At 42.2% G+C, this 13090-nt stretch overlaps 1 protein-coding gene across 1 annotated transcript in view; it reads right to left on the reverse strand.

Moving 5' to 3' along the window:
* The window catches only part of LOC117157932 (uncharacterized), a 282010-nt gene that overhangs the window by 96333 nt on the left and 172587 nt on the right, over window positions 1–13090 (reverse strand). The window contains exon 3 of the mRNA XM_033336287.2: window positions 2294–2377. Coding sequence (XP_033192178.1) covers window positions 2294–2377 — 84 coding nt within the window. The remainder of the gene's footprint in view (window positions 1–2293; window positions 2378–13090) is intronic.

Below are 13090 nucleotides of genomic sequence, written 5' to 3' on the forward strand. Positions count from 1 at the left end.
CGTATCTCCTGTACGTATCCACTTTCAAGAAACCGCTATCGCTATATTATGTATTCCGTTCAAATTTCTAACTTTTATTCGACACATTTTCGCGTATTGCTTGAAACAACGAAGATATTTCAGGCGAACGAAGTTGTTGCGACACGCTGTATGCATATTTTACCCTCCAGACAATCGGAAAACCTTTTCCTTTTCTCTTAATTCAAGTTAATCGTACGATATCGATGTCAATCAACGCCTTTCCCCCTATCGACGGTTAAGATTTTCTCAGGATTCACTGGTGTTACGTTATTGGTAAATATGGCACTATTGCGGTCTAATCGACATGGCTCGTTTACCTCATCAAGGAGAAACTAGCAGCTGACATGCAGTTACACGTATACCAGAAATTGGCCAGCGTTCAAGTCAGGACTCGAAACAATATGCCCGGGAACATGGCACGCGAGATCATTCGACGACATGATTAACTTACTCGCGTGTATTTTCGTCGCTGTTCGTTCGGCGAAGTCGAAAGCGACTTCTAGACAAATACGAAGAAATTATCAACCTGTACGCCTGACGACGAACATTTTATTACCACACTAGGAGGAATAATCGTGCGTTGTGAAAAGAATTAATATCGCAATCCGCAGATAGAGAAGATGAGAGAATGCGATTAACGATAGATTCGTGAAACGAAAGACGCGATGAAAGATGCAACGGTTGTTGATTTAGCAAATTTAGTCATTTCTTTCGAAACGTCTTCTCGCGATCCTGCAAAAGGTCGTCCTCGTTGATTAAACCCAACGCGGAAAATACAATTATCTGGAAAACAATTGCGAAAATTAATTAAAAGCCACTTCGTCGATAAAGCATTATTTTCGTCAAAATTTTAACGTTCTGTAACGTTAATTAAGTTAATTGGACGGCCCCGGCCGAGCCATTTTATCCTCGCGTCTCCGTTTATTGCGAATCGCGCCGCCACGTAAATGAGATCGACTCCTGAAGATACAACTTCGACGGAGGCTTTCGTTAATTTCCAATTAAATCAGCTGCCTCCCCTACCTCTTACCCTTCTATCATCGATAGAATAATAATTCCACAACGCCGTCGAGGACGATGAAGGCGATATTCAACGTTTAAACGAGCCACAGCGACAAACTGAACTGCCGACGATTTCCTCGAGTCTTCTATTGTTCCACGCATCTTCTGTTTATACCGTCGGCAAGTCGCTTACGGAAATGGCGACCCCACTGAGCTAACTCGGACAGATTTACGATAACGTTTCGACTTTCCGCGAAATCCTTTCAACCCCTTATAAATTTCCTTTTGCGATCACCGCTGCAGCTTATGGTGGTAAATATACAGAATTTCCAACGACGCCATCTAGTCGTGTGCCATTATGGTTTCCTATGTATGATTTAAATCCGCGAGATATTCTCATAAAAGCATAAACTCGCGGTTCGATAAATTTCAGTACACTATGAATATCATGAATACAATTATGGAAGACACAAGTCAAGTCGCATGTAAAGATGAAATCCTGTATTACCTTTGTATTAACGAGTACGAAGAGCGCACCAAGTTTCGCAAGATATCGTACAATGGAGATATCGCGTAACTATTGTTCTTGGATTAATCGTCCAACTCGGAAAGAAAGGAGAATTATTTAAAAAATTTGCAAATTTATAGATCTGTTACGAGTTCGTTCTAATAAAAGCTGAGCCAAGTGTCGAAAGAATAACCGTAAGAATAAGAAAATTCTTCCGCCGTACATATACGTAATTAGCTTAGATTAAAAGATTATTTCAAATCAATTTTGAATACATCTTCCCAATCATTTTTTTTTCTTTTTCAATGCGACCATAACGTATAAATCGCGATCTATATTGAAATTTTGTAACGTTAGTAAATTTACTCGATCCTTGAACTATTTCGATAAACAGAGCGATTAAAAATAGGGACGAAATATCGACTATTGGATTCAACGATCAAAACACAGATGGAAATCTTTATCGACTATCTCGTGGCGTAATGTATCGAATCCTTGATAAGCGATAAGTCGATGTTTAAAAAAAAAAAAAAGAATTGTGACATTTAACGATCCGCGACTTGAAATTGCCGACATTGTTTCTTCTTTTTAAGAATACGCTACTGGGAAAGCATACTCTCACGTTGTAACGGTTAACTGAAATATTTATAATATTGCGGCGTTTTCTATTCACGCGAGTAGAGAGACAATCCTCCGTAAACGCGATAAAACGTTGTAAAAGACTCTTTGAAAGCGCGATACAACATTCCGAGCTCGTCTTACCCTTTCTCGACACAGTCGAAGAAATCCTTTCATCCCTGTTACCTCGGTTCGACTCTCTGTGTTTATTCCGCAGAATGCGGGCATCTAAAACAAAAAGAGAAGAAACTGTTAGCTTCTATCCCATATGAGGCCGTATTGTGCAACAACGAGACGATAAATAACGCAATTCCCTATCGTTTACAGGTTCGTAAAGAGCGAACAACAAAGACGATGATATTCAAATTTTATGTTATTTTTATCCATCCCACTCTAGCTATTTTTCAGCTGAAAACGGCGAAGCAAATCTCTTTATTTTCCTCGCCGTTCCCTGCCCTTCCCGCTGTTCTTATATTCGTTCTCTGAAACGTTTCCGTTAAACAGCAAAGGCGACACTAAGCTTTATTTCGTTCAAATCACAAACGGGCCGTATATCCGCGATATTTGTTATCGAACGCTTGTCACAGCGATCTTTTATTTTTATTCGATCCCCCTCTCGTGAAACACAAAATAACATATACGCTTTAAGCTGTCCCGTTCCTGCGTCCTTTTCTCTGTACACTTGGAGGAATCCGAACGATCAAAGTTGCGAGTTCTTCTCCCCCGTTCCTTTCCCGATAACGGAACGAGACGATTTGTCACTTTCGTTGAAGAAATAGGCCAGCCCGGTACTTTGGCAATTTACAAACGTTGTTTTAAGCTATCCTTAGAATTTGCTTTTAAAACGATTGAAACCTGTAGAGAACGCCAGACGTAGCGTATTAAATGAAATGCTGAAAAATGAAAATTGCTGAAAACGCCACTGTTCGCTCGCAACTCTCGTTTGCCCTTTAATTCTATTACGTTCGACACGGCGTGATTCTAAGTTCGCAGGAAAAATTAAACACAATACGGAAAATACGAGGATACGAACGTTTTCGTGAGCACGCGCTCGCAACGATTAAAAACACTAGTTCTCGTATGAAACTGTTATCGACGCAACATACTTATTTCGGTAATTATTATTAGGACCGCCGCGTTCAAATTTCTACAGCTTATTTTCGTCGACAAAGTTTGTAACAAACCGGCGAAACAAAAAAAAAAAAAAAAAGAAAAATTGCCGCGCGTTAAACGTCCGCCGTTCAAAATTATTTACTCGCTAATTTTCAACATGGTCGGAAACTAGTCAAAAATAATTACAGCCACGCGAGCAGCAACGCATAGAGGAAAATATCCGTTCTGCGAGCAACAAACGCGCGTGCATACTTCCAGGCAATATTTAGCTCGGCGTCTAATGACTATTTATACAACGATTAAGGTACAAAGTATCCTCTAACCTAACCGCTATCACGACGCCCTCGTCCTACCGAACTCTGTCAAGGCAACAACGACGATATTCAAATTTCATCCAGCTCCCACCCTCCCGCTCCTTCTACCCTCGGTCTCTAGAAAGCTCCAAAACAAATCCTTTTATCCTTCGCGTTCCCTCGACGCTGCGTCTAACCATTCTGTAGGATGTGTTGGTAGGAGCAAAAGGAAGCGCTGTTGCATTTCCGTGCCGAGAGAACACTTCGTCAACCGCCGGGAGGAAGCGTACGTACGTATGTTGCGCAACAACACGGTAGATACATCCAAGCAGCAGCGTGTTCCATTGCGATCCGATCCGTTCCGTTCGCGACCACGAGCAGGCAGGTAGAGCGAAATGGCGTGAAAGCCAGACGATACGTAAGTCGAAGGTTACCATTCACCTGCGGCACGCTGGTAAATCACGCATAAACAAAGTACTCGTCGTTGTTTCATCGAACGGTCACTGGATGGTTCAACAGGTACGTTCCTCGGAACGATACGCGCGTTTCGAAACTGGAGGAAGCGGCGAGAAGCGAGTAACGAGAATTAAAAGAAAGGCGAGAAGAAACGAAAGAGGGAAGAAGAGGTTACTTAGTAGCAATGTGCGCGCACACTCGCTGGCCCTTATTCGCCATCTTTTTCTTCAACGATACTGGAACGAAACAAGAGGGGTTGAACATCGAGAGCCTTCAGCGGAACTGGCCCCAGGCCAAGGCATTATTTTTCGAGTGAACGGCAGAGAGAAAAGGAAGGAGAACGATGAAGGTACAAAGCAGGGCGCGTGACAGGCGCGCGCGCGCGAGAGAGAGAGAGAGAGAGGGAGAGAGAGAGGAAAATGCAGGAGACTAGGGTTGGTAGCCCAAATGAATATTTAATTTCTGCATATCTCACCCCGACTAAAGTTTAGCACGACGAAGCAGCCGTCTCTCCCAAGGGGGTGAAAGGAAGCTACGTATCCCTTGTACCCGTGGCGCAACCCCATCTCGTGATATAGGGTAAAGTCCTTGCGGAAATCGTGTGCTCCTTCGTTTCAGTTTAGGAGACCCGTGCACTGCCTATTTTTCTTTATCGCGTGTTTACTTATTTTGCTTTCTTTGTTCTTTGCACGACCACCCTGGTTTCTCTCCTAGTTTACATTTTTTAACCACTTCCTCTAGCTCGCTGTGCTTGTCTTTCGCGCAGTTTCTTTTCCTTATTTTTAACCCGTCTTTCTACCCGTACGCCTTTCTTGCCGATACAGTTTGCGTTTTTACGTCTCTTTCTCCGACAGCTCTTTGGTTCTCTTCCGTTACTCTTTTATAGACGCAGTTTCCACTTTCTTTAATTCTTCATTCTCGTCGCTGCTCACGTACTTTCTCGATTTTTTACTTTCCCCCACCGCCCGCTTTTCCTCTTTTTCGCACATAATTTCTCTTGTCCCATATTTCTCTCTTCACCCTCTCGAAGTTGGCCATTTCTTCGTCCCTTGCTTCTCCCTCTCTCCCACTCGCTCTGGTTTCTTCTTTTTCCATTCCCCTGTCCCCCTCTTGGTCCGGCTTTTAGCTCCCTGTTTCTCCATTCCCACCCCTCCCCCCTCACCCGCACCCTGCTCTCGTTCCGTTTCACCATTTCTCTATTTCAAACTCTCCTTATTTTTCCCTACTTTTTTCCCCGCCAACACGAACTTCTTTTTGCACCCCTTTCTTTACCCGCTCCCATTTGTCCACATAGTTCTCCATTCCCTGCTTTTCCTTTTACTCTTTTCCTTTCCTAATTACAGTTTGTTGTTGCCCTATTTTTCTCTTCACTTTCTCCCTCTTCCTCTCCGTCTCGAACCGCAGTTTTCCTACTTCCACCGTCGTATTACGCCTCCGTGTTCTTCCTCCGTTGATGCAAATCTTTCTGCCTGTGCCACCATTCCCTGTTTCAGTTCCCGTCCTCGCCTACTCGTTTCTTGCTTTTCTTCCTCCCTTGTCTCCCATCCTCCACCTTCCATTCACAGCCCGTCCCCTTTCTCCGATTTATACACTTTCTTTCTCGCTCTATACCGATGCTTTTCTCCTCGTATCTGTCCTTTCGGCTTCTTACTTCTCCGTTCGTCTACCCCCTAAACACGGGCAGCTTCTTCGACTGCTACCCTCGGCTCGTTCGACCCTTACCCATTCGCCGCTCCCTTTTCGACTTGCCCTGAAGGCCGGTCGCGGTCCAAGGGCCAATTACGAGGTTCCTTGCGATAGAACGTGGCAATGTCGAGGGCGGAAGAGCGCGATGGGGAGCGAGAAAAAAGGACCAAAGGAGAGGAAAGGTCGGAAGATGAGACGGTGGCAAGATTCGCAAAGATGGAGCTCCCCGCTTTGCCAAGAACCAACGAAAGTGGAGTACAATTGCGAGGGGACGGTCGATTCGAGTAGTCGAAGGTCGGGCAAAGGTACGACGAGAGGACGTTGTTGCTACTGAAATCCGTGGTCTGAGACTCACGCTGTCCGAGTTAAGCTTCGGCTTAGGAAGCTTCGCCCGTTCTCTATCTTCGTTATCGCGATATAGGAACGCTGCGCCGTTTTATAGAAGAAATACGTATTATCCAGTGAACGTGTTTGCTTGCCGTAAGAACGCGTTGGTGCTACTAATGACAAGTGGAACGAGTCATTCTTCTTCGATGAAATATTTCTCTGTTTAACTACTTATTCGTTCGTGCTATTTAATTTATTTATTTCGTTTAAGTTACGCGAAATAACGGTTTCCTTTAACAGATTTCCGATTCAAAGTTGAACCATTAATTACGCGCAGAGAAGCTGTATCGTTACTCTCGGTACCGCGACCACCATAGCGTCGTTTAAAGAAACGCGGTTACGCTGGCGCGCGAAAGCATTTCCTTATAAGATAAATAGCATTTCGTAGAATGAAACGCGTTGACATAACACGCCTGCATGGTCGGGATGAAAAGTGGAAGAAAGATTAAAACGGTGAACGAGCGCATAAAATTTAAACAGGCAGATTGAAACACGAAATATTCTCCGTTCAGTCCCCTTACGTTTGTTCGGAGATTAAATAAAGAAGGGGCGGGGGCAGGGGTGACGAGAGAGCTGGTGAAGCCAGAGAGAATACAAAATATGCATCACCGTGAGACGAAGTTGGGCGATAGATATAAACCAGCAATGGAATTAAAAAGTCCAAAGAAAGAAACACGGAAAAAGGCGAGAAGATAAGATTGGATGAATGGACACACGGGGAATTTTTTTTTATGTGTACCTACAGGGAATAACAAAAGTCAGACAAGAAACGAAGAGAAATGATAACGAGTTGATCGAGGGTCGATAGAGAATAGTTGCTATGAAAAGAAAACGGCAGATATGCCGAAGTTTAACAAAAATACGACACTGTCAAAGATAATGAAAGTACATATATATGTATGTATACGGGTATTGACTCAAAAAGAAAACAAAATAAGAAATATAAAATCTGAAGGGAAACGATCGTACGTTTCGATCGAAGGTCTCTCGACGTTATGCCATTCGCTGGTCAATCTCGTCGAAACTTTCAGGGAAACGAAACTGTATCTGTATAAACATCGTGTTATACTAAAATGGAAGTGGGGTAAAAATCATCGAGAAGGATTAAAACTTATACCAGGGAAGATGAGAACGTATTTCACTGAAAGCAAGAGAAACGTAGAAGAATCGAAGAATGCCGGTGAAAGGGAAAAAGAGAAAGGAGAAACCCCGTGGTGGGTAATCCGGATTTAGTCGTCTATTCGCTCGAATCCAAGACGATATTAACGGCAACCCGCATACATTCGTTTTTTATCAAAGTCTACGTTAATAATCCAAGATGTTGTATCAAAAGTTTCGTGATTCCATTGCGTTTCTTTGTGCGAGACACGTTTCGCTGTATCTTTTACATGACAATGGACACACGAAGTAATATAAAAGATGGAAATGTAAAATATATTGTTGAAAACTATCACAAAGAATATAACATTGATATCTAATATAACGTATTACATTCTTGATACTCGAACGAGTCTCTATCCTATTTTAGTTAAAGGATAGTAGATTGATCATAGTATTTAAGAAACCCAAGTTCGAGCAATGAAATTTTATGTAAGAGAATGTTCCGAAAAGCAATAAAATCTTTATATCGTATCGTAAAATACTATACTATAGTGTACTAGACAAATTTCTATATTACGCTATAAATTTTTATAAATTTATTTTAATATTTCACGTTTAGTATGTTATCAAAATTCGTATATACTATGCTGTATAAAAGTTTATACCTCTATAAAGAGTGAGACATACGTAAGAGGAAGGTAAATTGTTAAATTGCAATTATTAAATTGTTTCAAATTGCTGCATTTACTTATCGATCCTAGATAAGACAAGATAAGAATAAGAGAAAGATAAATAAATATCATCGGACACTGGAACTTACGTAAAAATATTTAAAAAGTATTTTTAAAATACTTCGCGATGACTAAATACAATGAAGGTAACAACGATAATCGATTTCTTATTCGCGAGTGGATCTGCGTGAAAAGCGATAAGCAGCGTAAACTGGCATATTAGAGCAGCGCGTAAATGTCGTCGATCGATAAATCGTTGTTTCTCGGTCAAAAATGCTGACAGTTCCTGTGCTGGCCAGATACAGAAATCTTCCTCGGATATGCCAATCCACGATCATCGATGCCCATGTCGTGTAACATTAAACGCATGAAAACGTGTAACACCGTTATACAACGCGTATGTACGTAAATTTCCAAAGGGCCAGTGAAGTGAAATTCAAATAAAGAATACTAACGGCGAGGCGGTATTCCCAGGTAGCGCGCAAGAGGGACGAGAAGTTAGACAAAAGGAGGTGGGCGGGCTGTAGCAGACTGGAGGAAAGGCGATACGATGGTCGAGAGAAAGTAAAGAAGAAATCTGGTAAAAAGAAGGACAGGGTTAAAAGAAAAAACGCAGACGGCGAGAGGGAAGAACGAAGAAGAGAAAATGGAGACCGGTAATACTGGCCAAGTCGACCGGTTTAATTCAAGTTGCCGGTGGAATTTAACGTGACCGTAGTACTGCGACTAAAGCCTGTATACTAATCTGTGTAAGCAGACACTTCGAAGGAAGTGACACGAGTATAATCTGAGCACCTGTATCCGCGCGTATGTATGTATCGCAGAGTCACGTATAGATGTGTCTCGGGTACAATGTCTTCTTTCTTTCGGTAACGTAGTCGAACGACGCCAGTCGATAAGACGGAACGTATTCAAAAAGTACGGGAAAAAGGTAAAAGTTGGTAAGAGCGGAGTGGAGTGGCGCGTACCGGATGAAATGAAATCCGAACGAGCAAAAGAGGAACAAAACGACGGGTATATGGTAACTCAAAGAGAGTAAGGGATCGTGGTAAGCAACGGTAAGAACGGCCTAATGAAAATAACTAAAGAGATAGATCCTACGTCCGGCCAAATTACCTTGTAAAGTAAAACCATACGATAAAATTAGTCGAGGAATTAGTATTCCCTAGGAAAAAGACGAATATTTCGTAAAGCTGTCTGACAGGATTATACGCGGAGATAGAGATATCCGGCGAGACCAGGGGCTATATAACCGTACGTTCAATTATAAAAATTATAGAAACGTTCTAAGAAGAAGGAGCGTAATTATCGAGCAAGAAATACAAATAGCTCTGAATAGAGAAAGAGCGTCAAAAGGAAAGAGCTTCTGGAAAAAAAAAGACGAAGACGAGCAACGATAAGACTCGAGAAGAAATAGAGGAAAGGATGAGAATGGAGAAAAGGTAGAAAGTGGAGCCTAGTAATTCGGACTGAAGCGACCATCTACTTTGAATCCAGGCTACTACCGAAACCGGGCTACTATCTACGGGGAACCATTCTTGTGCTCCTTCGTCCTTTCATCACGATATGCCACTGGCACATCTCCGTCCTCGTCGACGTCGTCGTATTTCCAAGTACCCTAGCTCCCATGAGAAGCCCCGGAAATTGGAATCTTAAATCGATCTAAATCTTCTTTATCGCCGAAGGAGTCAGCGGCCGATCACGGACGAATTTTCTACGGTTCCAGGATTGCCTATATCGTCGCCTGCTACTCGACCTGTAAATTTAACGCCGATTGCGTCCTTCGATCTTTTATTAAAAGGGCTGCTGCAACGTGCGCAACGATTCCTCCGTTGCGTCTGTCAAGCTGCGGGAATTTAAGGAATGCAACGCAAACGTTCTTATAATTCAATTTCCTTGCCGATCGATCGTCGTCCAACGCATCCATTTGCGTTGATTGTCCGCTCGCAGCATAACGAAAAAGTGATTGAATTTATGCAAGCGTTCTAAAACTGTCTCTCACCATCTAAATTTTCAGCACAAAGTAGGTTAAATCGCTGGAACGATTGGGCAATTCGGAGCGATAATTCGATCGATCTCGATCACAGTCTGTTTTCAAGTTAGACAACGTGATACCAACTTTGGAAAACTTTCACATTTGTACGGGGATATCCAGGCGTTATCCGCCACAGTTATAACAAGTTGATATTTCAATGTATGAGAGGTTTACTTCAGTGATTTTCGCGTTTCATCTGAAATCCCATACTCTGCTATCCAGTAACAGATGTTTACAGTTGCCAATTTCTTTGTAAAAGTGAAAATATACTCCAAAATTTATACTTACGAAGAAGTATCCTCTCTTGAAACTATCTTCGAGTTGGTCTCTCACTACGAGCAAACAAATAATAGTTGAACTTGGCTCGTTATATTCAATTTTGTACGTTTACCTCGGAATAAGAGATATGAAGCGTAAGTGAAACAGAGTGTCTTGATATCTACAATCGCGTCCTATAAATATTGCCTATTTTTTCATTTTCTTTATAGCAGCTAAAAAATGTTATCATTAAGCGCCACTTAAATTTTTATTCCGGAACAATATCGTCAATAACGCGTCGTAAATAAATAACTTTTAGATGGAATTTAACGAGACTTTTTTTTACAATTGACCGGAGCTAATTAAAGATCAACTAATTAAAAATGACTAGGGGAATTGCGTTTGAATTACGCTTATCAAGCAGAAACACGGTGAAACGCAGGGACTAGAGATTCGCTGCAAGATTTGCAACGTGTTCCTTCGTAAATTAATATCGATATTTCGTCTAATACTTCGTATTTCCCTATATTACTCGCAACACGCATCCATTTGCCTCGTTGCGGTCCTCGTAACCTTGGCGTCTGCCACATTCTCGTCTAGTACACATTCCCCGTTCCTTCAGCCAGTAAAATCATCACGAAACAATCTACAGTACCGGTACACATCGCATCAAAATACGGAACTGAATTAGGTACGAGTTTAGGCTTCGCAACACCAAGATACTTGCTTTCCTCCAAATTACACTAGTATCTGCGTTGGCTTTCGTTGGCAAACTAATCGAACTTTTCAAAGACAGTTTGTCAACTCGTCAAACCCCGAGGTCGTTTGACAAGAGGAGGACAAAACGAGAGCATTTTGGATAAAATTGGATTCGATCCGTGTAGATCAGTTTAATTATGAAATAGCAGCCGCATACCAGATACATTCTCATCTTACGATACCTGTTTGTCTCCTTATATCGGGCCAATGCGTTTTCACGTGTAATGTGATCACACCCTTGCCCTCTTAAGCCGGAACCACCAACACTATACACGGAAACAACCACAAACACGGGTCGAGGGTGAATCGATCCACGTGAAATGTATCCGCGCGTCTCGCGTCACGCTCGAAATTTCGAGCACCGCTATCGACACGTCCCGTACCTTGAACACCGATAATGTGATAGATTTGCCGATAGAGAGCCGAGCTTCGTACGTATCGCGAGCGTGTAGGGCACCGAACAATACGATCGATTAATCGTTCTTAAAGACAACGTCTCGTCGTTGCGATTGCTTGCCATTCACGGGACGATACCGTACCACTTTGGAATCGTTGCTCTGGGAGCCTCTCGCTTCCATTAATCGATCAATCCACGTATCGTCTTTTTTCTCTTCTTTCCTTGTTTCATTTTCTTTTTCTATCGATTCTATCGGTTTTGCCACTGATTGCTAAACGACGCTCTTTACTACCGTGATTTTTACTCGAAGGTTTGTATTAAGCGCGAATATAAACGTCTACGTATATTCTAAAAGCATTCGTTTTAATCGAATTATCAAAGACACGCTTCGAGCAATTATCGACTTCGTACGTCGAGTTCCGATAAAAATATACTGTACGGATCGAGCCGACTTACGGGCATCCCTGTTATTTCACCTATGTATTCAGTTCGGGCCTTTTCCCAATGCAAATAAGCTTGAGCTAGAGACTGTATTGTCCACGCTGTTTGACGCAAATATCGTCAGAAACCGTTTGCTTACATTGTTGTTGTTCCTCTCTCGTGGTTAAACCGTGTTTCGCGATCAAACGAAACTAACCCCGTGAACTAACCTCGCGTAACAGAGTTAAAATAAAAGTAACGCGGTCGAAAGAGATAAAAGGAAATAGGCCGACCACGTGGATATTTAAACAATTGCGATAGAAGGTGCTGGAGGATGAACGAACTGAACCGAAACGCAGTGCGATGAACGCTGTAATATCGAAAATAAGTATTATATCGATCGACAGTTTGGGTAACTGGATGATGGAATCAGGACAATCGGGCATGATGCAAGGTGTCGAAGTAGATGCCAATCGTGTCTAACATCGCGTGTCGCGTTGTAAGCGTCGAGGATCACGATCGACGCGTCAAGCATCTTGAAGGCTGACAATGTCACGAGAGAGTTACACGTTACAGAGCAAACAATATACGGTCGAGTTTGAACAGCCCCGCATATGATGTATCTTATAATTTTCTACCGTATCTAGACGCTTCGTTTTATTTCACTCCGGTGAAGGTCTGATAATATTTGCGCGTGTGCTGCGATGCATATAAAACGCGATTACCGCCTGACAAAAATATCGATTTATCGTCGTGCACCACAAATACATTTGCCAGCAAAATCATGCGAATATTTCGCGACGGATACTCACACGCGAGCGCCTGTTTTTTCCTTTCTCTTTTTCAAAAATATCGGATCGCTAAATGAGAATCCATTTCGATCGAACGCAGTGCGTCAGTGGTTATTCGAACATTGCGAGCCAATTTCAGCAGAAGTCGTGAATCGTTTCCTCGATAACGGACGAAGGCTAATATTTCAAATATCATCCATACATGTAGATACGATATACCTATCTTTTTGCTCTTTATCGTCGCACGAGAGAAAATTGCAACTTACATCTATCTTATTGTTCAAAGAATAAATAGAATCGACGATATTGCCAGACTTTATTATTTTTATCTCAGGATATTCTAATTTCGCAGAAGATAAAATAAAAAGTAAAATACAGCGGAATGTCTAATGTTTCTGACAAAAAAACGCTGCTCTGCTCTCGTCTACGTTTTCAAAGCTTATTGAAGTCTCATGCCCGCTGCACGAATAAATTTGCATAGCAACTTGCGACAATTTCGAAATCGAATTTCCTG

This window comes from Bombus vancouverensis, chromosome 6, assembly GCF_051014615.1.
Source record: "Bombus vancouverensis nearcticus chromosome 6, iyBomVanc1_principal, whole genome shotgun sequence".
NCBI classification, from domain to species: Eukaryota; Metazoa; Arthropoda; class Insecta; order Hymenoptera; family Apidae; genus Bombus; species Bombus vancouverensis.